Source organism: Esox lucius, chromosome 16 (assembly GCF_011004845.1).
Source record: "Esox lucius isolate fEsoLuc1 chromosome 16, fEsoLuc1.pri, whole genome shotgun sequence".
In the NCBI taxonomy this organism is placed as follows: Eukaryota; Metazoa; Chordata; class Actinopteri; order Esociformes; family Esocidae; genus Esox; species Esox lucius.
The window spans coordinates 22,658,502-22,685,133 of NC_047584.1; the positions used below are offsets into that span (position 1 = coordinate 22,658,502).

The window sequence follows — 26,632 nt, forward strand, 5'->3', positions numbered from 1 at the left end:
GAGTGCTGGGCTTCCAAGAATATCTATAAAAGGTCATTTGTCCCAAGTGCAATTTGCATTTTCAATGTCTAGTCAGAATTTACTTGTGGTTCTTCCCCCGTGACCATGGAAATCTGTTGCGATGATGCTGTGCTCGTGTTGAATATGAATATATTGATATTTTATCTGCCAACTTTTAACATTGATAATGCTTTTCGAAAAACAGGGATGTAACACTCATCAAATATGAAACCATATTTGCGTGACTGTTTTGTACTTCGTATGATTTACTTCATGATCCTTATGTTTTTCATGCGGTGATGGAAAATACATACCTCCACACAATAAAGTTGCTCAAATCCAATCAAATCTACGAGTTGCAATGTTAGTCCCAGGGAATGCACGTGGTCTTTAATATACATCTTTCATACCTATTCATACTATTCAGGAAACATTTTGAGCAAAAAAAGTTCTAAAAACAGTGCCAAAGCTGAATGTCTGACTTGACAGATAAAACAATAGCCTAGCTTTAGGTGAATGCGATAGTATGTGAAAATGTATATGTTTAAAACCCTTGGTCACTTAAACTATGCCAGATCGTTTTTGATCGTAAAAATACCACAAGAATCAGTTCAGGCTCTTCTTGGTGTTGGTAAGAAGTTTATGGGCGGGTTGGAGGGTTGGGCTGAGTTTGGAGAGTAGCATCCACACAGCCCGCCAGAGGTTCAAAGCTCTTTTTTAGTATGTTACACGTGACGGAATCCAACCAAGATCTGATGATCGCGAACCGGCAGATAGACCCGCGCGTGAAGAAGCGCAACAGGAGTTAAGCGCGGGCAGTTTGTTGCCTACTCAACTGCCTCTCTATAGTTGGTGTCGGGATGTTCTTTTGTTTTCGTCTGTCCTTACTTGTCATTTCCTCTTTCTATAAAAGCTTGTAGCTTATTTTCTTATTTTTTTTTTAACAAAAATGGAGCGAAGGAAGCCGGGAAATCTAAATTGCTGCTGGAGCTTTCTTCTCGCTTACTTATGGTGTGGCTCCATTTACTGTTACAATTTAGACGTATCCCATCCCGTTAGTTTCAGTGGGCCAGATGGATCTTTATTTGGATATTCTGTATTGCTACACAAGAACAGGCGAAACACATGGTACGTGATTCATTTGAAATTATATTTTTACTTTATTCATGAACAGAAACTGAATAGCTTGATTAATTAAAGTGGTTGGTATTAACTGCCAAAGTGTGTGAAAACTGTTGAATAGGGAGTCTGTCAACACAAATATATTTTGAACGCCTTTTAAAGCCCTTGTTAGTGTGCGTTTATGCGTGTTAACGTTGATATGTGTAAAACTTTAACTTCTGTAAATTGTTGGCGGATAACAATTTGTATGTTGTCTGCTATAGGTTATTAGTCGGAGCTCCAGTAGCGAATTCATCTATCAATTCATCTGTTAGAAAACCAGGAGCAATTTTTAAGTGCAGCATTTCAGACAAGAGAGAATGTCAGGAAATACCAACACCAGGTTTGTAAAATTGATCTGGGCGACACAAGGACTAACTGTGGAATTTAGTCACAAATGATGTGGTTTGGTTATCTGACCGACGTTGTTTGGGGTATTGGTTAACTAACATTTCCACGTATGTTTTTCATGTTTCATTTGAAGGTTCAAAAAGGTCTTTCAAATTCCCAACCAATTTTCTGTTGTGTGGATGTCTGTCTGTATGTATCTGCGTGTGTTTATGTGGGTAATGATGCAGTTCTAGACAGCTGTGGGAAGACTTGCGAAGCAGAGCGTGATAACCAGTGGCTTGGAGTCAGCCTGTCTAGGCAGCCCAGTGATGGCCATGTTTTGGTATGTTAATCAATCATCCAATCATTCGGATCTATTTTTAAAAGCATTTTTGTATGTCATTGGTCGTGACAACGGATGGCCATGTACAGTGTTGATGTGTAAGTTAGTAGAGTTGGTGGTATGTAGATTAGTGCAAGCAGGTTCAACATGTTACTAGCCCTTCTCAATAGTCCCGTGATGGTTTGTTGATTTCATATTACTGGTGTTTTTACACAGGTGGTGGTCAAGTATTTTCCAGGCTTTTACAGTGTTTAAAAAAATAAATAATCTGAGAGTCAAATGCAACAGGCCTAGGCTGCAGATCCAACTGTTTAATAAGACATGCTCTACTCTAAGTAGTTCTGTCCATGAATAGTCAGAAGCTGTTAATGTGTCTCCATCTGCGCATGTGTTTACTGTCTGTACACTCTGTATGTAGCTTGGAGTTGCTCGCCCTGCCCCTCTTTTTTGTTCTGTACTGTATCTGCTTTATAAAGTACAATTCCTTTAGGTTTCTTTCATGTCGAAGTGTGTGTAGTCTTAGAGACCATCCTTGTGAACATTACAAAAATTCAAGCATCCACAAATACTTCATGTGGTGTCTGGTGATAGAATTCTACATAGCTGGTCTCATCAGATATCCTGGCACATGTTAGCCCTGTTTTAATATCACTAGATGGCAGTGATTATTTCCTGTAACAGTTTTCTCTTGACTGCATTAGTTGGCTGATACTGAAACGTGTACTTACACTTTTCCTAATTTTCACAACTACAACCCCGAAGAGGCTGAAAATTCCGTCCCATCATTCCCTGCCTGGTCTGGGGAGGAAAGCATAGCTAGCTTGACTTGCTCCCCTAGAAGACATATCAAATGATTCACAATATTAAATAGATCAACATCTTTATTACAAGTATAGTGTTTTATTCAGTTGGTCAACTTTATTTTGTAACGTGTCTTTATGGTGCTCATTAGAAGTACCACAGACCTACATGGTTCGTGTGAAGCTGATTCCATTGTTGTTCCAATCCTGATTTAATCTTCTTTTCATCCCACATCTGTCCTGCTCCTCGTTTCTCAGGCATGTGGACATCGTTGGAAGAATGTGTTCTATTCCAATAAAGAGAATCTGAACAAGCTGCCTCATGGCATCTGCTACAAATATGATGCTGACCTAAAACATTCCATACAGCTGATCCCATGTTATAAAGGTAGGATTTCTTATTTCTTTTGAGTGGATACCTGTAGAAATCACCAGAATTTCACTTTAGTTTGATCTGTTTATTGAATTTGTATAAAATGTAAGAACAAATTTGAAGCTATAAAGGTTTTACAAAATGGAATCATAGCTTCCAAAAACTCTTTCTATGTCAGTGGATAGAGGTGTAGCTTCTTGGAGGCATGGTTTTAGGTTGTTATTTTTGCCCACCGTGACAGAAAATGTAATTTCATCTAATATTGTATTTGTTGTACTGTATTTATTATTGTATTTATTTAACTTGCACAATAATTCCATTTAAGATGTAATAGCACTAACGTCTGATACAGTATAAGGTAGATGATGCTGATGATAATGATTTTGTGTCTTATCTTATACGTTCTATGTTTCTATTATTCAAAGTTATTGAACCTCCTTAATTTGTTGATTTACAGGGAATTTCATAAACTGATAATCAATAAACCATTTGAAAGTGAATTTGTAACAAGATGTTGTATTCTCATGTCTTGATGCAAATCTGTTTAATTTGAGTTTGAAATTAGATATTTATTTCATCATTTATTTCCGTCAACCTTCTGTCTTATTATGTGGGAATACCGAAACCAGTATGAAGTTTAGTAAACAGACCTAATGGGCGACTGGTCTGGATTCATCCCCTTACCAACTGAACAGTCTGGGTCTAGTACAATCCAATCAACATAATGACATCATGCAGTTGACCAATGGTTTCCTGCCATCTCAACCAAACTGGCTAAAATGCTTCTTTTGTTTTTACAGGGCATTCTAATTTAAACCAAACCACTTAAGATATTTTGGCCACATGGGTGTTGATAGCAACCAAAAATGCAGCTCTGGAAAAAATGAAGAGACCACTGCACCTTTTTCTTTTCTTTCCAAAAGAGTTGAAAAGGAAAGTTTTGAGTGTAGAATTTCAATCGTTCAATTTGCAGTGGTCTCTTAATTTTAACCCTTGTGTTCCTCACTCAAAATCTTCCTTTTAGACTTTTTTGGAAAGGAAAGAAAAAGGTGCAGTGGTCTCTTAATCTTTTCCAGAGCTGTATGTTAACCACATTTTGACACCACTGGACCATTGGAAAATGGGAAAAGGAAGTTCAGTGTTAAAATATATGCTGCGGCTCGGAATTAATGAAAGTTTGGCAGTAATAAAATAAAATGTCTAGCATTAAATCATATTTGGTTTCAAACAAATATTTATATTTTACAGTTTAGAAATTGAAAATTGTAACCAGTTTATCCATTGTTGTTGGTGTTGATCCAGTGTGTTTAACAGCCTAGTGCTAAAAAATTGCTTACTTTTTTGATTGTATTTTTCTGAAACTTTGTACATATTTTCTCAAAAGTAGCGTACAGTTGCCAATTACTTGCACACAACCAGTGGGATCTAAACACAAGCACAGAAATGAGTCAATAATCAAGGTCAAATGGGAATATCCATCTGTTATTCTTCTCACTGCAACCAAGGCCATGCAGGCAACCTGCTCAGAGTTTGTTTACAGTATGTTTGCATTTGTCTAAATGACCTGACGTGTCTCTTTCCAGATCATCAGCGTAAGTTTGGAGACGATTATGCATCGTGCCAAGCAGGAATAGCCAACTTTCTGACGGAGGTAAATAAGAATCTATGCATTATTTTGGACAGTGTTTCTCTACTTCATGTCTAGCCTATGCTGATAATGCACAAAAGTAACAAACCTTAAAGATCTTCAAAATCGTAAATGGCCATTCTCATGTGTTCAGGACTTGATGATAATGGGAGCTCCTGGGACATCATTCTGGACTGGGTCTGTCTTGGTCTACAACACCTCTACTGGGGCCCGGTCTGCCTATGTGGATGAAGACAACCCTGTCGACTTTGGCAGTTACTTGGGTACATTAAAAATTATATGGTTGGATGCAATCGAAAGGACACACACATTTGTGTGTGTGTTTGTGTGTGTAAACAGGAAGCTGATTGTCAGGTGCCTGCACCTGCATGCAGCCATAGACACACAAAGTTACTCAATATTTAATATTTTCTATACACTTTACTAATTTAGAACACGCTCTTACCCGGAACATATTAAGACAAAATGCATTAATTGCCAAGATAGCAAGGTGGGACAATCACACTACGTAGTAGTAAGTATGTTTTACTTACTACTACTTAGTGTGGTAATACTACACTAAGTACTATTTGCACCAACAAGTAAGCACTGTCACTTGCTTACTTGTAGTTACTGCAAATGACTCTCTATGTCAAGGAAAACCACATCAAAGTGGGTTTTGCACTACTTTGTCTTTGCCTGACGATTCATACTTCAGTCTTCTGAAATCCAGTCAGAATACCTAAGCCAATGACAAACTTTCAAGAAGTTGCTTTACCTGTTCAGGTGGGCTACACGCCTCAGCAAACAAAAGATAGGAGGGCTGCTCAACAACAATGACAAAAACCTTTGAAATTTGTTCCTTTACCTGTGTTCCGTCTATATGTTTCTTGTACCAATCTGACAACCCCATCGGTTTCTAGTAACCAATGACAGGATTTGACAGTTTTTGCAACCAGACCCAGTCTCCCTGCAGAGACAAAATGAATGCCTGTGATTGTGGCATAGTTTTTGTCTATAGCAAGGAGTTTGAGTTGCCAGGCAAGGTGATACTACAATACATAGATTCTACAAAGGCTCATAAATGTACAAAGGTTTTATAAACTTCATACTGACATCTAATTGACAACAATACAGTTTGAAGGAAAAAACAACAAATTGTCTCAGTAATGTGTTGGGCCACAAGCTCAGAACAATGTACAACAATGAACACCTCATTTGGTGTTTTGGTGATGGTGGTGGAGAGCGCTGTATAATAGATTCTTTCCTCTTTCCATCTTGATCAAAAATCAAGGTAATCTGGACCTGCTTAGCATTTTTAGACATGCCACAGATATGCCATATGATAGGATGTTAATTGCTTGTTTGTGTCATGCAGTACACCTTTATGGAAGCATCTGCATATGCGATGTTCCTCCACACATTTATTCAAGTTTTCTCTTTAATTTGTCACCTGTGTGTATGTTTACATTCCATGCTACTCTTGTAGTCTGATTCATTTGCTGTATTGAAGTATTAATGTTATCCTCCGTCTTTTCTGTACCAGGCTACTCGGTGGGTGCCGGCCACTTCCTTCACCCTGACTCCACAGAGATTGTAGGCGGTGCACCCCAGCATAAGCAGACTGGTAAAGTAAGAGTTCATTTTATTCCTGTTTTTCACCTTTAACCCCGTCCCCATCAACCCATCCCTAGTCTATACATAGATAGCACTGAACCATCATTTATATGTGGCTTGATTTTTGTGACTTGACAAAGTGAAAAGAAGTGTATGTTTGAATGCCAACCACGTTCTAGCAAAATATATGATAAATCTAGCATTCCTGATGTTGCTGGTAAAATATATGCCCTCAAATATGTGCTACTGAAAAGATGTTTAGGTTCTGCACTGGTACTGTATCAATGTAAGGGTTTGTGACGATATTTGGCACAGAGTTATAAGGCCTTTAGTGTAGTAGGAGTCCAAAAGTAGAGCTCTAGTGGATAGGTTGCCATTTGGGACATTGTTATGAAGAGTCCCGAACCAGCAGAGAGTGTTGCAAATTGTCTCAGAAGTGTCCATGATGTTGGACTGCCTTGTCATGTCACACTGCAGCTACTTTTGTGGTTGGTTGGCCGCCCGCTCAATCATGGTGGTTGGTTGAAGAAGGTGCTCTCTTCCAAGCTTGTATGTTTTGGCAAATAAATCCTTGTTTGGCAAGCAGTATGATGAGCAGTACAGCTTGGTCATTGATGGAAAAATGGAGTGGGTGGCAGTCTAGCAGTTAGAGCATCTGACCAGTAACCTAAAGGTGGCTATGCTCAATCTTAGTAAATCTGATGTCATGTGCCTGAGCAAATCAATTTGCTGTAACTGCTCCCCTGGTTGTTGTATATAGGTATATATATGCAGCAATTACAGTTCTGCAGACCTTTGGCATTCTAGGTGTCAATTTGTTGAGGTAATCTGAAGAGATTTAACCCCATGCTTCCTGAAGCACCTCCCAGAATTTTGGCTTGATGAGCACTTGATGGGCACTTGTCACATACCATACAGTCAATCTGCTCCCACAACAGCTCAATAGGGTTGAGATCTAGCAACTGTGCTGGCCACTCCGTTATGAACAGAATGGAACTGGGCTTTAGGTCAGTGTCCTGTTATAGGAGGAAATTGGCTCCAATCAAGCGCGGTTCACAGGGTATGGTGTGGCGTTGCAAAATGGAGTGATAGCCTTCCTTCTTCAAGATCCTTTTGATCCTGTATAGCAGTGTCTCCCAACCTTTTTCAGTTACTGTACCCCCAAAATGTTTTTGCACTGCTTTCAGTACCCCTGAAGTACCCCCTCATGTTAATTTCACTAGTAAGTCTATGGTGTCATGAGTGTTTTCAAGTACCCCCTTTGGAGAGGCCAAGTACCCCCAGGGGTCCTAGGACCCCTGGTTGGGAACCACTACTGTATAGATCTCCCACCACCAAAGCACACCCAGACCATCACATTGCCTCTACCATGCTTGACAGAGGTCGTCACGCACACCTAAAGCATCTTTTCATTTGGTCATCTTACGAATGTTCTTCTTTGTGATCCAAACACCTCAAACTTAGATGTGTCTGCCCATAACACTTTTTTCCAATCTTCCTCTGTCCATTGTCTGTGTTCCTTTGCCCATCTTAATCTTTTCTTTTTATTGGCCAATCTGAGATATGGCTTTATCTGTGCAGCTCTGCCTAGAAGGCCAGCATCCCAGACGTCTCTTCACTGTTGACATTGAGACTGCTGTTTTGTGGGCACTATTTAATGAAGCTGCCATTTGAAAACCTGTGAGGCAATCTCTCACATGGATTGGCTTTAATTTCTCAGAACAAGAATTGACTGATGACTTTCAGAGGAGTTCTTCGTTTCTGGTCATTTTGAGCCTGTAATCGAATCCACAATTGCAGATGCTCCAGATACTCAAAAGTTTAAAGATGGACAGTTTTATTGCTTCTTTAATCAGCACCGTTTTCAGCTGTGCTAAAATAATTGCAAAAGGGTTTTCTAATGATCAATTAGCCTTTTAAAATGATTAACTTGGAATAGCAAACACAACATGCCATTGAAAGTTTGAACAGTAGTGTATATTGGAATCATCGTCAGCCACATGCAAAGGAATTTGACATAGGCCTGTTGAACAGATGATATGAGGTCCCTACAGTGGTCACACCATAGGGATTTCTGTGCTCTATCAGAACTAATATAAGTGTTACTTTGCTAGTATTAGCTTAAAAGTCATCATACTGTACTGAATTCAAATAACAATTAAGGTAGCTATCTAAACATGTATAACACCAAACAATTTAACATTGCAATGAATATAGGTTATCATATGTTTGAAAAACAATACATAATGGGGAAAATAAGAACGAGAATAAAAACGAGAATCCTTAATTTTAGATTATTACTGAATGTATACTGAGATGACACTTGAGAAAGTAGATGTCTGTGTCGTTATTGCAGTCTAAGTAGTGTATCATCCATAATACGTTTTTTTCAGATATGACCAGGTCTTTTCTCTTCTCCAGGCCTACCTATTCAGAGTTGTAGATAACATACTGAAGATCGTCACTGAAGTGAAGGGCCACAAGGTGAGAGTTAGTAGCGAGAAATGTTTCCCACACGCAGATTTAGAATTGGACTAATACTTGGAATAATAACCACTTAAAATGGAAAATCTTTGAACATGCTCTATTGTCTATAGGACTATGTTTAATTTGTATTTAGGAAAACTGCAGTTATCTTAATTTTGACATAGAACTATATTATACCTCCAAGCTTTGTGACAACTGCTTATGAATTCTAAATTTGTTTGATTAGTGATATTGAATCGTTTTTTTCTGTACTGTAGATGGGCTCATATTTTGGTTCCAGTGTGTGTGCTGTGGACCTCAATGGAGATGGCCTGTCTGACCTTCTAGTAGGAGCTCCCATGTACAGCACTGTGAGAGAGGAAGGACGAGTTCATGTCTACATCAACCAAGGAGCAGTAAGCACTGGGTCCTTTTTATTGAATCCCTTTTTTCCTTTCAATACAAATTTCCACAAACGTTCTTTTTAAGTGTGTTTTAGTTTTATTAATATACAGTGGGGAGAACAAGTATTTGATACACTGCCGATTGTGCAGGTTTTTCCACTTACAAAGCATGTAGAAGTCTATCATTTTTATCATAGGTGCTCTTCAACTGTGAGTGAATGAATTTAAACAAAATCCAGAAAATCACATTGTATGATTTTTAAGTAATACATTTGCATATTATTGTGTGACATAAGTATTTGATACATCAGAAAAGCAGAACTTAGTATTTGGTACAGAAACCTTTGTTTGCAATTACAGAGATCATCTGTTTCCTGTAGTTCTTGACCAGGTTTGCACACACTGCAGCAGGGATTTTGGCCCACTCCTTCATACAGACCTTCTCCAGATTCTTCAGGTTTCGGGGCTGTTGCTGGGCAATACAGACTTTCAGCTCCCTCCAAAGATTTTCTATTGGGTTCAGGTCTGGAGACTTGCTAGGCCACTCCAGGACCTTGAGATGCTTCTTACGGAGCCACTCCTTAGTTGCCCTGGCTGTGGGTCGTTGTCATGCTGGAAGACCCAGCCACGACCTATCTTCAACGCTCTTACTGAGGGAAGGGGGTTGTTGGCCAAGATCTCGTGATACATGGCCCCATTCATCCTCCCCTCAATACGGTGCAGTCGTCCTGTCCCCTTTGCAGAAAAGCACCCCCAAAGAATGATGTTTCCACCTCCATGCTTCACGGTTGGGATGGTGTTCTTGGGGTTGTACTCATCCTTGTTCTTCCTCCAAACACGGCGAGTGGAGTTTAGACCAAAAAGCTCTATTTTTGTCTCATCAGACCACATGACCTTCTCCCATTCCTCCTCTGGATCATCCAGATGGTTATTGGCAACCTTCAGACGGGCCTGGACATGAAACGGGCCTGGACAAACTTCAGACGGGGCTGGCTTGAGGATTTTAATCCATGACGGCGTAGTGTGTTATTAATGGTTTTATTTGAGACTGTGGTCCCAGCTCTCTTCAGGTCATTGACCAGGTCCTGCAATGTAGTTCTGGGCTGATCCCTCACCTTCCTCATGATCATTGATGCCCCACGAGGTGAGATCTTGCATGGAGCCCCAGACCGAGGGAGATTGACCGTCATCTTAAACTTCTTCCATTTTCTAATAATTGCGCCAACACTTGTTGCCTTCTCACCAAGCTGCTTGCCTATTGTCCTGTAGCCCATCCCAGCCTTGTGCAGGTCTACAATTGTATCCCTGATGTCCTTAAATAGCTCTCTGGTCTTGGCCATTGTGGAGAGATTGGTGTTTGTTTGATTGTGTGGACAGGTGTCTTTTATACAGGTAACGAGTTCAAACAGGTGCAGTTAATACAGGTAATGAGTGGAGAACAGGAGGGCTTCTTAAAGAAAAACTAACATGTCTGTGAGAGCTGGAACTCTTACCGGTTGGTAGGTGATCAAATACTTATGTCATGCAATAAAATCATACAATGTGATTTTCTGGATCTTTGTTTTAGATTCCGTCTCTCACAGTTGAAGTATAAAAATTACAGACCTCTACATGCTTTATAAGTAGGAAAACCTGCAAAATCGGCAGTGTATCTCCCCACTGTATATATAATATGATTATATTATAAACAATATAATAAGAATAAAAACCTACCAGCCTAGTGAAGCTGGTTAAGTATCACACCAACGACTTAGTGCAGTACAGTGGACAATGTTGATATCCCAGATTCCTATTCTTGCCTTTTCAAAACTCATTGGAGTAACAGGTTAAGATGGAATGACCTTTTTATCCAATGCGACAGAAGGAGGCAAGGAGAGACTTGAGAGATTTGAAAACAGATTTAAAGGCAATATTTTTTTCACTCCTGTCATGCTGTTACTGTGTTTCTAGCAGTGTGAGTTTTGCAAATTGCCCATGGCCTATGGTAATTTAGTAGGTTATTAAGGTTACAAGTTTTTATTAACTAAGCCAGGCGGATCAATTGAATATGTTTCTGTATAGTGCCTTACAGTCTGTTTTTAAGGCACTTTATTAAAAGATTTAATGTCAACTAATGAAGACTTTATTCTGTGAAAATGCTTTGCTTCCTGTTTTCTAACTGACGGTACTGTACTTATATGTTGGGTCTCCTGCTGATTTTCAAAGTGCACCCTCTTGAACAATCAGCCAATGCCCATATTGAGCAGACTGACCAGAACCTGGTCAACACCAGAACATGTTTTCTTGCTTTATCACTTTTAAAGCACATGCACATCTTTGTTCAGCACATGTTTCATTTCTAAACACCAAGGCTGTGGTTTCAACAGCGAAGGATGTGAAGTCATATTTGCATGTTTTCCTGTGTGATTTTGTAGTAAATAAGAGAGATAGACTTCTTAACTGCATATACATGTATTCCTCAAGTCTTCACCAAGGGACTGTATGGTACAGTGAGGGAAGAATTATTTGATCCTCTGCTGATTTTGTACGTTTGCCCACTAACAAAGAAATTATCAGTCTATAATTTTAATGGTAGGTTTATTTGAGCAGTGAAAGACAGAATAACAACATAAAAATCCAGAAAAACACATGTCAAAAATGTTATAAATTGATTTGCATTTTAATGAGTGAAATAAGTATTCACCCCTCTGCAAAACATGACTTAGTACTTGGTGGCAAAAACCCTTGTTGGCAATCACAGAGGTCAGACGTTTCTTGTAGTTGGCCACCAGGTTTGCACACATAATCAATGAAGGGCCTGAAGGCTGCTTCTATGACTGATGGAATGGTATTAAGGATCACTAAACCTGATGTTATCTGCTACAGCTTTCTACTAAGGACCAGGCAACTCTGTTTGACATGACTAACTTGAAGTCGTTACCAAACCTAATTACTAAATTACTACAGTTACACAATCATTAAGCTTACTGAGCTTACTTTCTACATATCAATGTTTTACTTCATAAGCAATTAGCCTGGGATGAGGAATAACACTTTTAAATGTGCTTTTCTAGGCTAATATGAAGGAAGCAGAATTCCAACTGGTGGGAAGTGACTCGTATGCCGCAAGATTTGGGGAGTCTATAACTGATCTGGGAGATATCGATGATGATGGCTTTCATGGTGAGTGTTATATTTATTGCAATGATGCTCAGAATGTTTTCTTTTCTGTGATAAATATGTGTTGTAGTAGAGCATATGACACTGAACTCGGCTTTGTGGTTGGTAAAATGGAGTCAAGTGATTTGTCAGTAGTGGTGATATTATTATGTACGAAGACACATAACAAAGTGGCCACACACAACCCAGGCACAATATCACCAACCAACCAACCAACCAACCAACATCCCCTCCAGCTGAACACAGGGCCCCACAGCACTTCTAACTGCCACTTACACCAACCTAACTGCCAGTTCCTCTCAACACAAGCACAATTACCCACACTTACACACACACACACACACACACACATACACACACACTCACACAGATAAACAGACTCGATGGAGGCCGTGCGTCTCTAAGGAGTGGGTGAATTGCCGCCTGCATGGTGGATTGTAAGAAGGTTGTTATTTTGGTCATTATGTCCCTGTAATCCTGGAGGTTAACTCGTGTCAGTCCAAAGTATCCCCCCTAATCCCTGTTTGGTGCCCTTCTGAAATGCAGAACCCTGTTGGCCCTGGTCAAAAGACACGCGCTATGTGGGGAACAGGATGACAGTTGGGATGTGGACTAAGTGAGTTAACACCCGACTGACTAAATATGTTCCAGATGTGGCAGTGGGAGCTCCGCAGGAGGAAGAGCTGCGTGGGGCTATATATATCTACAATGGGAGGAAGACGGGGATTGCTCAGACCTTCTCTCAAGTACGTACACCGTTTGGCTACGTTTCTTTAAGCTGCTGTTTGTCTTCTGGTTTCAGGGACAGGAGGTGACTGGGAGGGAGGGTGGGAGGGTTGGGGGGAAGGAAGGAGCCCAGTGGAGACGGTGGGAGCGACACCAGCGGGTGGGGTCAGGCTCTCCTCCCTGACCAGTGCTCTTCACCATCCTCCCACGTCCTTCAAATGAGCCTTGTTTCTAACAGCATTTTCATGAAACTGTTGTTCCCCTCCTCCTTGTTTATGTAGATGAATCCATTTCTAAATGCTTATAGAGTAACGCCAATATAGAATACAAAAATACGAAACATACAAAACGTCTTGGAGAAAAAGGCACTTATTGTATATCAAGATAGATTCATTTATTCCATCTCAAAGCTATGTGGACAGGAAAAATGAAACGAAACGCTGTATTCTACAGCTTCCCTCCAGAGTAGAATGCTGCATTTGTTAAGGGGCAGAGATGCATATGAAGTGTGTACTGTCCAGGGGGTTTTAAGCTGTATGAATAATCAACTGTTCTCCTTTGATCAGAGGATCACCGGGTCCCTTCTTGGTAATGACTTAAAGATGTTCGGCCAGTCTGTGTCCGGAGGCATCGATGTTGACGGAAACGGTTACCAAGGTAACACTCCTTTTCCTGACTGCCAGCGTTGTGTGAAGGACAATGTTTGGGTCTGTCTCTGGTCCTGTACTGCTGACGAAAACACCACCCACTCTGTCGTCCCGCTGCTCTGATGTCACTCGCGCCGTGTCTTAAATTAGTGAGGCTGTCGAAACGTAGCGCTGGTGGGAACAGAACTGCGGTCGGGAGAGAGATGCATTGGCGTGTGTATGCGTGCGTGTGCGAAGGAGAGTTTGTGTGTGTGTGAAAGGAAGGGCTTTTGAGTGTGGGCTGTTACATAGGGAAAAATGTAATAGGAAGCGGGGATATCCTGGGGTTTAAGATAAGGTGGTTTTCTATCAGCGGATCTAGGTTTAAATCTTGTGGTTATAATGTGATATTATATCTTGTCACTGTATCTCATGACGACTGTTGTTTCCATATCTCATAGCTAATGAAATAAAACTAGAATGAACAGTGGAGGAGTGGAGAGATGTCAGCTCTGGATAGCATCAGCTCTCTTCCTTCCTAGATACAGGCTTTGGCCTATCCAGTCTTTATTTTGTGCTGATATTGTGAATTTCTTCGTATCTACCTAGATGTGTTATTTAATTTTGTTTCTGGAGGAACTATAGACACACAGTGGTTGTCAATAGTTGGTTTCCTGCTGGCACGTGTGAAGGCAAGACAACTGTGACGTTGGTCAAATGTGTATGCTGTTGCTTTCAGAAACTGTTAACAGTAGCCAGATTTTCTACACCTGTCTGCAAATGTGTGCACAATACGAATGTGGAGCTTAGGGTAACAGATGCATGCTAGAACCACTCTCTAATGGCAGTTTGTATGCTATCTGCTTCTCATTTTATTATCTGTAGCCATGCACTGTCAACTAAACAATATATTGTGCAAACTCACAGAGAGAAATGTAGAAAGGCAGTCATCTCTTAATGAGTCTTCTCTTTGAACTAGGTACTAAACTTGCAAGGCATTTCTGAACAGATTAACAAACCGGCTTAGTGCTTTAAGCATTCTGGACGGTTTGGCAGCTAGATAGGCTTACGGCAGGAAATTGCATGTTCATTTATCTATGGTGATCTCTCTAATCCACAGATGTAGCGGTAGGGTCCTTCCTTTCAGACAAGGCTGTGGTTCTGAGGTAAGACCTGTGGCCACAAGATCATCCACTGGAGGAATGCTCTATAACTAACTCTAGATAAGAGTGTGTGCTAAAGTACTAAAATGTAAATATAACTGATATTTCTAACTAGAAGGCCTGTATTTATGTTTGATTGGGTGGTGATTTATTTGACTTATTTGAATAGTGGCCTGGCGTGTATAGTTAAAGAATTCATTCTGATTTTCTAATACACTTGGGTTTGTTGATGTGTTAAAACTGTTTGATCTCCTAATGTATAAACTGTAGCTGCCATATTGTAAATGTCCTATTTTGACACAATGTTGATTTGTTGTTTTCATGTTGTGTTTGTTGTTGACCCGTTGTCCTGTCCCTGTGCCAGGCCCCAGCGGGGGGTCATGGTGGAGGCCTCCTAATGTCAACCACTGTGTTCTGACAGTCCTGTGTTGTGGATGCTGTTTTGGTCATTTTCCAGGACTCGTCCAGTGGTGGTAGTGGAAGCAACCATGCCCCTGCCTCTCAGGCTGAACCGCTCTGTGGCGGCGTGTTCTGATCATGGTCTTCCTGCGGTCTGCATCAATGCTACAGTCTGCTTTAAGGTCCGCGATCAACGCTTCAAAGGCGTAACAGGTGAGCAGCCGCTCTCTGCGTCCTCCTGGCCCCCTCATAACACTGCCCTGAGACCTCTGTTTGAACTGTGTTAATATTTACATTAGTGACAGACAAGCAGAGGCGCTGACAAACTAAAGCCAGTTTGGGCTCTGGCGTTTGTGCATATATAGTAATGCAAGCATGAGAAACTCCCGGTTGGTATCTGGAAAATCCAAAAAGGCACAGTGCACAAGTCTTTTGCGTCTGTTGGGAAATAGTGATGAAAGGCTCTGCCCAGGACTAGTTCACAGAAACACATTTGTATCCGAGACAACCCGTTTCTGTTTCCTTATCACTGTCCGTCTCCATCTTATCACATGTCCCTGGGGCCTCAGGGCAGTTGCTCCAGTTGTTAACCACGCCTGAAAAATGGTTATCTCTACAGAGCATTCCTCTGGTGAAAGAGCCCGTTACTGCGAGTACGACTCTGGCATGGCTCTGTCCTGATAGATACAGTGGGGCAGGGCTGAGGGTGAAACTTGGGGTGGGATGTGGGTGTGTGGTGGGGGGAGGGGGCATGGGGATGAGGCAAGCTGGGAGTGAGGCTGGGAGTGAGGCTGAGGCTCTGGGTGAGGCTAGGACTGGGACTGGGAGTGGGTTTGGTCTGTGTATCCAGGACCCTGGGTGATTTGAACCCTGGATATTCTTTGAAACCAAATCATTTGATCTCCCATCCTCCCTGTCCTGCAGAGCTCCAGTATAACCTGACAGCAGACACGCACCACAAGGCGTCCTTCCCCTCCCGCTTCTACTTCCATGGCAACGGGACGTCCAACACCACAACAGGCTGGGTCAGGGCCAGAAATGACCAGCTGACCTGCGTCACCCACCAGGCCTTCATGAAGGTGAGTCTGGTATCAGATGTTAGGCATCATGGGTCAGGGTTTGGGATGTGGAGGCTACCAGCTGTAACCACTGAAAGTTGTTTCCAAGTTCAGATTCAATGAAACTGCCACACACACAAAACTGTAATAGAATGTGCTGTATTCTTAGTAATAATGTTAATAAAAGGTTCTGCCTAGAACTCTATCAAAAGGCCTTTCTGCAAATCAAGTTCTTCATTCTTACGAAACATAATTTCTATTGAATTCATAGCCACTACCAGGGCAGGAAAGATTGTATTCCTACACTACCGCAATCATCTAAACTTGACTAGCCATCTCAGTACCGGTACAACAAATCCAAGCACAGATTGGTTTTGAATAGTTTAGCAACCCATTTGGAATAGTTTTTAGGGCATCATGCTGCAGCAGAATATCAAAGCACCGATCTCCACTCAGTTCCACTGTGCAGGTTTGGAGCAACTGACTCAGGGTCTGTTGTTAAAGTAATGTCACGGTGGTGCCAGACATCAAAGACTTCAGGTCAGGTCACCATGCCTCTGATAGAGATCAAAGTGCTGTGAGTCAGTGCAGGCAGGTTGACATCATTATGCGTGGACAGTGGTCATAGGCGACCAATCACAGGCTTACTACTCCGGAAAGACCATCAGTTGTGTAGATTTGCATCACTAGTCAATGACTCATTCCATCTTGGCCAAATAAAGAAGAACTAATACCGTAAGATGTGTTCAAAGTGAGATTGTGCCTTTCAATTAGATGAGTATCACTTTACAAAAAAGGGAACATGCTTAAGTGCACAGTAATAAATAGTGACTGGATGTAGTAGGGAGGTGGTAAGGGTGCGTGTGTGTGCGTGCGTGCGTGCGTGTGCGTGCGTGATGTTTTTGGTTTTTGGTGGGGCCCCTCCTGACTCTTCCTTCAGTCTCTTCTAATTGCCATCTGATGTCATGTTTGCTCATGTTTAAACCCACTCACTAATTAATTGATGACTCAAGTCTCTCTTGAGCTGGGCCATACTGTTCTTATTAAAGATGGAGCTATTGAAAACCATAAACAGCAGATAACACATCCCAGACCAGGGTTTCTCCAAGGGTCTCTTTGTAACCTCAAAGCCAAATCCGCCTTAACTTGACAATGTTCTGGTGAGCAGGCCATCCAGTATCATCACATTAACTTAGTCACACTTTAGGAACATTTATGTAGTCCTGTGAACCTTAGTTGAAGTGTACGGGGGTCCTGTTAATGTCTGAGCTGAGGTAAACAGAACAGAGTGATTAACACATTAAACCCAGTGTGAGACACCATTCCATTTCCTCCATTTCAACTGCAAATATGAGCCCTGTTTTCCTCAATTAGGTTTCACCAGCCTCTACTGCTGTAGTCTCACATCCCTTCCTTAGCTAAAGGCAGGTGTCTGAGCGGATGAAGAGGCTCTTTGGGACATCTGCAGTGGCCACAAACCAGCTCTTTCATTGGGACAGACAGCACAGGACACTGTACCATTGTGTCAGAGCAGAGTCAGGCCCCCACTACAACGCAGCCCAAAACAGTCAATTAGCACGGCCAAGCCAGACTAGTCTAAAAGCCATAAAAGGAGATGAATAATGTTGCCTTTTCTTTTTATCCGTTTAGAAAGATGTTCGCGATGTTTTCACACCCATCTATTTTGAAGTCGTGTACGCTCTTAAAAACCCCAGTTTTCGGAGTGGCGAGTCGCGGAATTTCCCTCCTCTAATACCCATTCTGCAGCAGAGAGGAGGACGCAGCAACCTTGTGGTCAATAAGGTGAGTCTTGTCGCGACGGTTTCCTAGACAAAAATATAGATCCTTTCCCTGGTCAGCTGTTCTAAGGTCTGGCATGCATCAACCTTAAGTCCTGCCCGGGACCAAAATACACGCTCAGTGGAGAGCCTACAACTGAAAGTTTTTTTTTTTTGTTTAGTATAAACTTGTGCTTTATTTTGACCATCTCCACAGACGGAGTTTGCTCGGTACTGTTCGTTGGAAAACTGTTCGAGCAATCTGCAGGTTTCTGTACATCTGGTGTTGCCACAGTAAGTGTCATTCAGCCATGTCCAGTCACAGTATGTTTAGGTGTGTTGTTTGTCTTACAACTTTTTGGTCTTGAAGCTTTGATTTATACTTGTCATCACTGCTCTGCACAAAACCGTGCTCTGGAAATGTTTTTTTTAACAATCTAAATGTAAAGCATTCAAACCAAACAGTACAATATTTGTGGGGAAATCTAACATCATGCCAATAGGTAAGATGTTTGTCAGCAGTGCCATCGTAAAGCTTATTAAGGATATGCAGGCCGCTTTATTAAAGGGTCATCACTGTGTTTCTTAACGGCCACACGGGGGTGTTTATGTGCGTAAACCATAAAACAATGAAACGTGACACTGTATTTTTAACCTAGATGTATGTGTTTAAAACGTAAACAATATACATTCAGATATACAAGTGTTCCCACCATAAACAACGGTGTTGGGAACATGATTGGGCCCAGAATAACACCTCCATAATATCCCCAAACTGTTCAGATATTAGACACTGTTGTTTCCCATCATCCAGTTTGGAGTGTGTTTAACTCAGAGAGTACGATAACTGTGAGGGTGCTCATCATTATTCCAGCATGTAAAGGAAACTAATGTCTGATGGGGTCAACAGGTCAAAGATCACTTGGGCCGTGACTGAAATTGTCTGTTATTTGTATTGTCTTATTAGTAACATGTTTAAGTGTTACAGAAAAGTGATCAGAATCTAAACACTTGGTTTAAGAGTGTGTGTGTGTGTGTGTGTGTGTAACACAACCCCTTTTAGGCCCTTTTCCATAGTAGAGCTCTATGTCAAGAATAGGATGCCATCTGGATTGTACCCCTAGTCCCAGTTTATTTCCCCTCTCTGAGGTGGCTGCATGTTGAGTGACTAATGGCCTGCTTTAAAGCCAGGAAACAAACATGCCCTGAATTGCACCCAGCTAGCACATAGAGCTCTGGTGAAAAGTAGTGTACTAAACATACAGGGAATAGTGTGCCATTTATGAAGGACACACAGGAACATCTTAGAACTGTTTAGTCTGCTCCAATTTCTTCTGAAACCATGAGTTATGACTCAAGTCTATAAACACACTAAAGAATGAAATAAGTGTAAATAAATGTTCTGTATCACTTAAGTCTGTTTAAGAATAAATGCCTAAAAAGGACGGTAGGATTCATTGTGGATTTAGTCATGGGTAGTCACTGGTAAGAAGCGACAGCCCTCATACTTTTTATGTTGCAGGAAACACAAAAACATGTCGTACTTTGCCCTGGGTAATGGGAAGACCATCATGTTGAACACAACCCTGGTAAACACTGGCGATGAGGCCTTCCTCCCAAAGCTCCAGCTAAGATTCCCCAGTAACCTGCACTACATAAAAGTGCTGGATGCAGTAAGTGTTTGATTCCCATTTCATTAGATCCATTAATCACCCAAAGTAGTAGTTATTCAAAGTCTCACATGATCCCAAATTAATTTATAATTCAGGTGTTCAAAGATGGTTCTAAAACCACTTTTATAGTCCTGTGAAAAAGCAGTAGAATATGGGCTCTCCTTAATTGTATATCTGTTGTTAAATTCAGGAGGACATGTTTGTGAGCTGTGACATTTCAGAGGAGAGCAAGTCCATAGTCGGAGTGGACTGCAATGTGGGAAACCTGTACTTCAGTTCTGGAGCCAAGGTCGGTGTCACACAGTTGTACAACAACCTTACTTGAAACCTTAATTCCACTGTTTGTTCATTAGACTGGGTCTAATTCTCATCGCTTGCTAGAAACATTATCAGCTGAAAACTCATTTGAACTCACTACACAGACACATTATCAGCTGAAGACTCATTTGAACTACACAGACACATTATCAGCTGAAAACTCATTTGAACTCACTACACAGACACATTATCAGCTGAAGACTCATTTGAACTACACAGACACATTATCAGCTGAAGACTCATTTGAACACTTTACACACACACATTATCAGCTGAAGACTCATTTGAACTACACAGACACATTATCAGCTGAAGACTCATTTTAACTCTTTCACACACACATTATCAGCTGAAGACTCATTTGAACTACACAGTCACATTATCACTGAAGATTCATTTGAACTCATTACACACACACATTATCAGCTGAAGACTCATTTGAACTCATGACACTGAAGACTCATTTGAACTCACTACAGAAACACATTTCTTCTGTCATGTGTCAATGCTCCTGCTGTTTTAAAGCTTTATCTTAACAACATGAAAGCAGTCAAAGCACCTGTTTATTTTTGTCAAATCCTGAAAATAGGGTCTGAGGAAATGGTACTGCTCTCAAGTTCATAGCAGAGAGCTAGGAGAGCAAGACCTGACCATCCAGTATATTACAATTATAGTTTTAACAATGTTGTGATGCTGTACAGTGTTTGTTTACATTTCCTGTGTGTTATGATGGGTTACCTGAGATGGACAAAGCTCCTGAGGTATATGGAAGTTATATCCCTCCAGAGTCTATTAGTATATATCTTTCATTTAAGTCCAGATATGTATGTTGAAACCAAGGACACCAGCTTCCATGGGTGCCTCTTGTTCCATGGCTAATGAGACTTTCATTCTTTCCTGCAGGTCAACATAAGTTTTTTACTGGATGTGAACCAGAGTAGCAATGCTGGCGATGTTAGCATTGTCATCACTACTAGTGGGTAAGTACCGGCCTCTTGAGGAAAGTTCGCTACCCGCTGAGAGCTCCTACAATGCAATGTTTCGGCAAAATGACCTAATCACTCAAAAACATTCTCCCTCAAGAGGGCACAAGTTAATCTCATGCCACATTTTTGAAACACGATTTTTGGTAATGTCTTGTTACTGCGTACAATTACTACTGGCCAGCCTTGTTAAGACAGTGATCTTTTAAGAGCCCAGCGAGACACATTGACATCATGTGTCAATGTGCACGTGTGTGTGTTTTTCTGAGTGTGTTTTTGTTCTGTTACTAGGGGATCAGGAAACACAGGCTCAAGCAGTTAAATTATTCAAATCATTGGTTGCTGAAGGTTAACCTCTTGGTTTCCTCCTGTAGTTGAGGAAATAATTCTGCCTGTCAGTGTTGTGTTGTTTTTATAAAGAATGGCTTTGGAACGTTTGATTGTTCCAGAACACTTTAAAACACTACAGGCCGGTTTTGCAGACACAGATTAAGCCTAATCTAGGACTAGAAAAAACAACCTCAATGGAGTTTTCTATGGAACTAGATTTTTTAGTCTTAGACTAGGCTTAATGTGTGTCTGCGAAACCAGCCCTACATGTTCAATGTTTGAGTTTTATTGAAAGCATCATTATGAAGTAACTACAACCTTGCTTCATACATATTTAAAATTAAAGGCTAACCAGCATTTGAATATCATTAAAGATAGTAAATGTAATAAACTCTTATTTAAATGTATTGAAATGCATGAACACACACACTTTGGCCCAGATCTCTGAGGAATGCGTTACTAAGAATGTGAAGTTCAATTCTGACAATTCTGTTGTTTAGTAATTGAATAGTTTAATGGCATGAGTTGCGTTACAGGCCTAGATAACTAAAAAATGTAAGCAAAATAGATAATTTAACATTTTAACTCAAATTGTTTATTTCAGGGACAATTATGAAAAGGAGGATCTTCTTCATGACAACTCTGCCACTCTAATGTTACCACTGAGATATGGAGTGGACATCAACATCCATGGGTAAGATATTGATTTGCAGTAACACACAGCTGTACAGTAGTACAGTATTTGATCATTTATTGTTCTTTTGAACAAGCAAATAATTGCTCTCCCTTACAGATTTGTGACTCCAACATCCTTTGTGTTTGGTGACCAGGGGCCTACTCCTGATGATTGCTACACAGAGACATTCAATTACACTTACAAGGTAAGTTCAGGACAGACTGATGTAATCACAACATCTGAGTCAGAGTTTTAAAAAAAATGGAAGAGACTGAGTGAGTTTTACACTGATCTGTGTGATTTTACTTGACAGGTTCTGAATATTGGTCCAAGTAGATCTCTCAACACGATAGTGGAGATAGATATTCCAAAGATTCTAGCCAAATATCCATACCAACTGCTCAACATTACAAACGTCCAGGTAGGTTATGAATTTACAAAGTAGGATCAGTAAGTATATAACAAAAAAAAAGGTTTCATGGAATTTACAGAATTTGGTTTAGCAAGTGAAGCATGAGTGAAACGTATGGAGAGTACACAGAGTACACATGGAGCGCTATTGAACTGATGTTCTTCTTCATTCGTTAGACCTCTCTTGGAGAATGTGCCATTAAAGACGGCTCCATCCAGGTGGAAAATCACTGTGATGTGCCACGGTCACTGTTCATCGAGGAACTGATCTTTTTCTTCTTCTCCAAGTCGAGCAGACGCAAAATGGTACATACTACACCTCATCATGTGCTGTACAGTTCTGGAGCTGTGCTTCACCATGCATGTTGGCGCCAGGGTGAAATCATGGCCCTTCGTCCTTACGTCTGCCTTAACATGGAGTGACAGTTTCTACAGTCTTTTCAGATAGAGCTCTGGTAAGATTGTATCATTACACATGGCAAGTAAACCTGACCTTCGAACCTTTCTCTCCGTAGTTCTGTTCCTACGGGGATGACCTTTGTCTGACCCTGGAGTGTAGACTGGGAGACATGGACATTGGGAAGGAGGCCAGCATTCATATGGAAGTGAAGCTGAACCCCAACGTTCTACAGATCTTACCGGTAAACACTTCCAAGTTCAATAATCCCTGTCTAATCTGGAACTGAGGAGGATTGTGTCTGGGATGTTGATTTGCCTCCGTCGACATGTTAGGGCCGTCATGGAGTGATGCTGCTGGAGAGCACCGGCATCGTCCAGTCACCCAGAGAGGACCCTCACAACACCCTTCTACTGCGGAGCTCTGTTGCTCAGGTAAGTGATGGGCAGTCCTAGGCAGTAGTTCTATGGAGAATCCCCCCATTACAACCACATACTATGTCCCCCTTTCCACAATGCAGATGCGTCAAGGTCCGGTGGGGGTAGAGTGAGGTGTTAGTACCTTCAGTTGACTTGTGTTTTGTTTTAACACTGATATCCACACCAGTTTAGTGTTGGCAGTGACAGAGGTGTTAAAAAGTCTATGCTATGCTGTTTTGGATTATAGGCATGTTTTACACAGGTCTTAAGTAAGTGGTGTATTTCTGTCTGTGTCCAAGGTTGTGTTGGAGGGCCACTTCACCCAGAAGCCTCAGGCAGCAGTGAAGGTGTTTATCATTGTAGTCAGTCTACTGATGGGACTCCTTATCCTGGCCCTTCTTATCTTTGCCCTCTGGAAGGTCAGTACTGCTCACTTACAAACCAATCATGGTCTTCATCATCTTCTAATGCATACAGACATGGGCACAATTTTTAATTGCGAAGTGTATTTTTATTACTCTAATATCAAATGCAAAACAAACCTCAATTATTTGTAGTGGTACTTTAAACTTTTTTTTACTTTACTTTTACATTTGCCTACTTTAGTTTCAGTTTTGTTTCACTGATTAGGTTGCTCTGGAAAATAAATGAACAAATGCAAATGTGAAAAGACATAATAAAACTATGCTCCACCCCAAAGACCACATTTCTCTCATGACTGTTAAAAAGTTGTAACATTATCTTATTACAAAATACTTTAGATTGTTGTTAAGGCCAGTGAAATACAAATGACAAAGTACAAAGAACTAAAATGCAGATTTCAAACAGCAATACTAGAGTTCAACAGCTGTGTATTAACGTACATTATCTGAAACTGAAACTTGCTCTCCCTCCACAGGCTGGTTTCTTCAAGAGGCAGTTTAAGAAGGACAATGACATCAGGAGGGATAGCTGGGACTATGTACCAAAGAATGAGAAGAATGAGAGTACATCCTAAGAGTGAGAACCAAATGTAGAATGTGTCCTAACGGATGCATGGTGCTATACTACAGCATGGAGCAACTGTTGTGGATCCATGTTTCTACTAGAAGGCACATTTTCACAGATCTTCCAAACCCAAGAGAATGAACTTCTGGACCCTAACAACTTTGGTGGCTCATAATCAAGTACGCAAAGAACAAGGAATGAAAGGGCTTCATTTCCCCAAAACATGCAGAATAGGAAGAAGGCTGACTATGTGTACATGTACGTTTAAACTGGGTTGTCAGCGGGACAAATGATTGCACTTTACCTCTGGGCTTGGTGCCGTGAACTGCAGCACATTAAAACATGGAATGCGTACATTAGAGTGGGCTGCGTAATCTCCAAGGAACAGAAGAAAATGCACCAAAATGGACCGAAACCTGGGGAATTTATCTGTACATGTCCCTTAATAGATGAGAGCTTACTTTCATTTTGGTAAAAAGCAGTTTGCTACGATGTGCACTAATGAACTTGACCTATGTCTCACAGACCCAACTACTTGGAGTCAGAAGCAAGTATTGATACTGTCTGCTGTACAACACATGTATGAATGCGCTGCTGAAGCTTTTCTTTATGGACTGTATTGCTATATACACATCTATTTGTCAAACATACAGTATGTCATACATACTGTGTCAAAAATAGGTTTGTATATAACTAAATTGGAGATCTTTCTTACAGTTTTTAAATGATAGTACTTTTGTTTATTCTTATGCAATTTGTTAAGACACATGGCCACAAACTGTCTTTCATTGTGAAACTAGTGTCCCTAAAGTAACTGACAGATTGAATCAAGGACCTTTGTCTCAATATGCTCATGATCTGAACCATGTTTATGTACGGTAATCCAAAACTGAAAGGAACAGATTACTCAAGTGTTACATAGCATTTTGTGTCATCTGAGAAAATAACATAAAATGCAATGGCAGCCTATTGAACAAATAGGCTGCCATTGGGTCTCACTCATTTTGGAATAGTGGGCTGACTCTCTGAATGACACACGGCACTCTTCAAGGGGACAGCACCTTGTGGTTGCGCCGCTTGTGTGGGGGCGTGTGTGTACGTGCGTCCGTTCACGTGTGTGTGACCACGCTGTGTGCACCCTGGCAGTTGTTTCTCAACACAGTCAGAATTGAAACCTGAAGGGGTTGTTCTTCATAATATAGGCTGTACAACAGTCTTACCGCTGTCTGTTGAAACAGTTACATGAATGTTACATGAGGTGGTGCTCATATATGACAGGATAGTTTTGTGGTTATTGGGATGATTAAATCACTACTTGCATTTTAACATTCAGGACATGTAATTCAGGGAGTCTACCTTTCCTGACCAAGTTGTCAGTTTTTAGAAAAAGAAATTCAAGGGGGCACATTTCAATTTTAATTTAATTTTTTAACAAATAGCTGCGTGGCATGTAAAACAGGCAGACTACATTGTGTTTGTCAACACATTTTGCTTAATCGGTCGGATAATTTATGTAATTGTGCACTGGAATGTATTATTATTTTGTCTGCTTTTATATAAATCAAGATTTCCTATTTAATGGGTCTCCATGTCCTATTTGGTTATTCAAGTTCTCACAATTGACTGTGTTTTACAGTATTAATGCTGGTAGGTAACATTCACAGATTTGTCCAGAATTAATTCCTGTAGGTAGGATGTAGTGACAGTGCAAATGGAGGTTGTGTGTGTAGACAACTCCTACATACAGACAGTTTTAGGCTGTATGTAGACTTCTCTTGTAGACAGTGGTAGGTTGTGTATAGACTCTCTTGTAGACAGTGGTAGGTTGTGTATAGACTCTCTTGCAGACAGTGGTAGGTTGTGTATAGACTCTTGTAGACAGTGGTAGGTTGTGTATAGACTCTTGTAGACAGTGGTAGGTTGTTTATAGACTCTCTTGTAGACAGTGGTAGGTTGTGTATAGACTCTTGTAGACAGTGGTAGGTTCTGTATAAACTCTTGTAGACAGTGGTAGGTTGTGTAAAGACTCTCTTGCAGACAGTGGTAGGTTGTGTATAGACTCTTGCAGACAGTGGTAGGTTGTGTATAGACTCTTGTAGACATAGGTTGTGTATAGACTCTTGTAGACAGTGGTAGGTTGTGTATAGAGTCTCTTGTAGATTGTTTTCAGTCTAAAGACAAGGCTCAGATTCCCATCTACAGACAGTGTTAAATGCAGCTACACTTGGTGTGTGGCTCCTCTGCCTCTTCCACATCTACTCCAAATAGAGTCAGGAGTTGAGGATGTACCCTGATGGAGAAACAAATAAATCACTACAAGAATTTTGTCAGATTTTCCTCCTGTTCAGAGAAGACGTTTCTGAATTCAAATACATGATCAATAAGACTACTGGTTGGATTATACTGAC

The 26,632-nt window shown here is 40.9% G+C and overlaps 2 protein-coding genes across 3 annotated transcripts in view; one reads left to right on the forward strand and one right to left on the reverse strand.

Moving 5' to 3' along the window:
* Positions 1–629: 629 nt before the first annotated feature.
* itga4 (integrin alpha 4) lies at positions 630–25,803 on the forward strand. Its single transcript, XM_010880103.5, has 28 exons — positions 630–1,128; positions 1,386–1,504; positions 1,740–1,834; positions 2,893–3,022; positions 4,591–4,658; positions 4,789–4,918; positions 6,181–6,266; positions 8,673–8,735; positions 8,996–9,133; positions 12,175–12,283; positions 12,932–13,026; positions 13,573–13,663; positions 14,753–14,798; positions 15,253–15,407; positions 16,119–16,273; positions 17,903–18,055; positions 18,248–18,324; positions 19,553–19,703; positions 19,894–19,992; positions 20,925–21,001; positions 21,939–22,028; positions 22,128–22,215; positions 22,324–22,431; positions 22,599–22,727; positions 22,937–23,062; positions 23,154–23,252; positions 23,537–23,656; positions 24,136–25,803. Exons 1-28 carry the CDS (start codon positions 950–952, stop codon positions 24,232–24,234), a joined length of 3,075 nt encoding a protein of 1,024 aa, XP_010878405.2. The 5' UTR covers positions 630–949; the 3' UTR covers positions 24,235–25,803.
* cerkl (ceramide kinase-like) overlaps positions 25,628–26,632 on the reverse strand; it is a 50,056-nt gene continuing 49,051 nt past the window's right edge. For both annotated transcript variants that reach the window (XM_034286747.1, XM_010880104.5), the window contains one exon: positions 25,628–26,514. In XM_034286747.1, the coding sequence (XP_034142638.1) occupies positions 26,433–26,514 (82 nt within the window). In that variant the 3' untranslated portion in view covers positions 25,628–26,432. The remainder of the gene's footprint in view (positions 26,515–26,632) is intronic.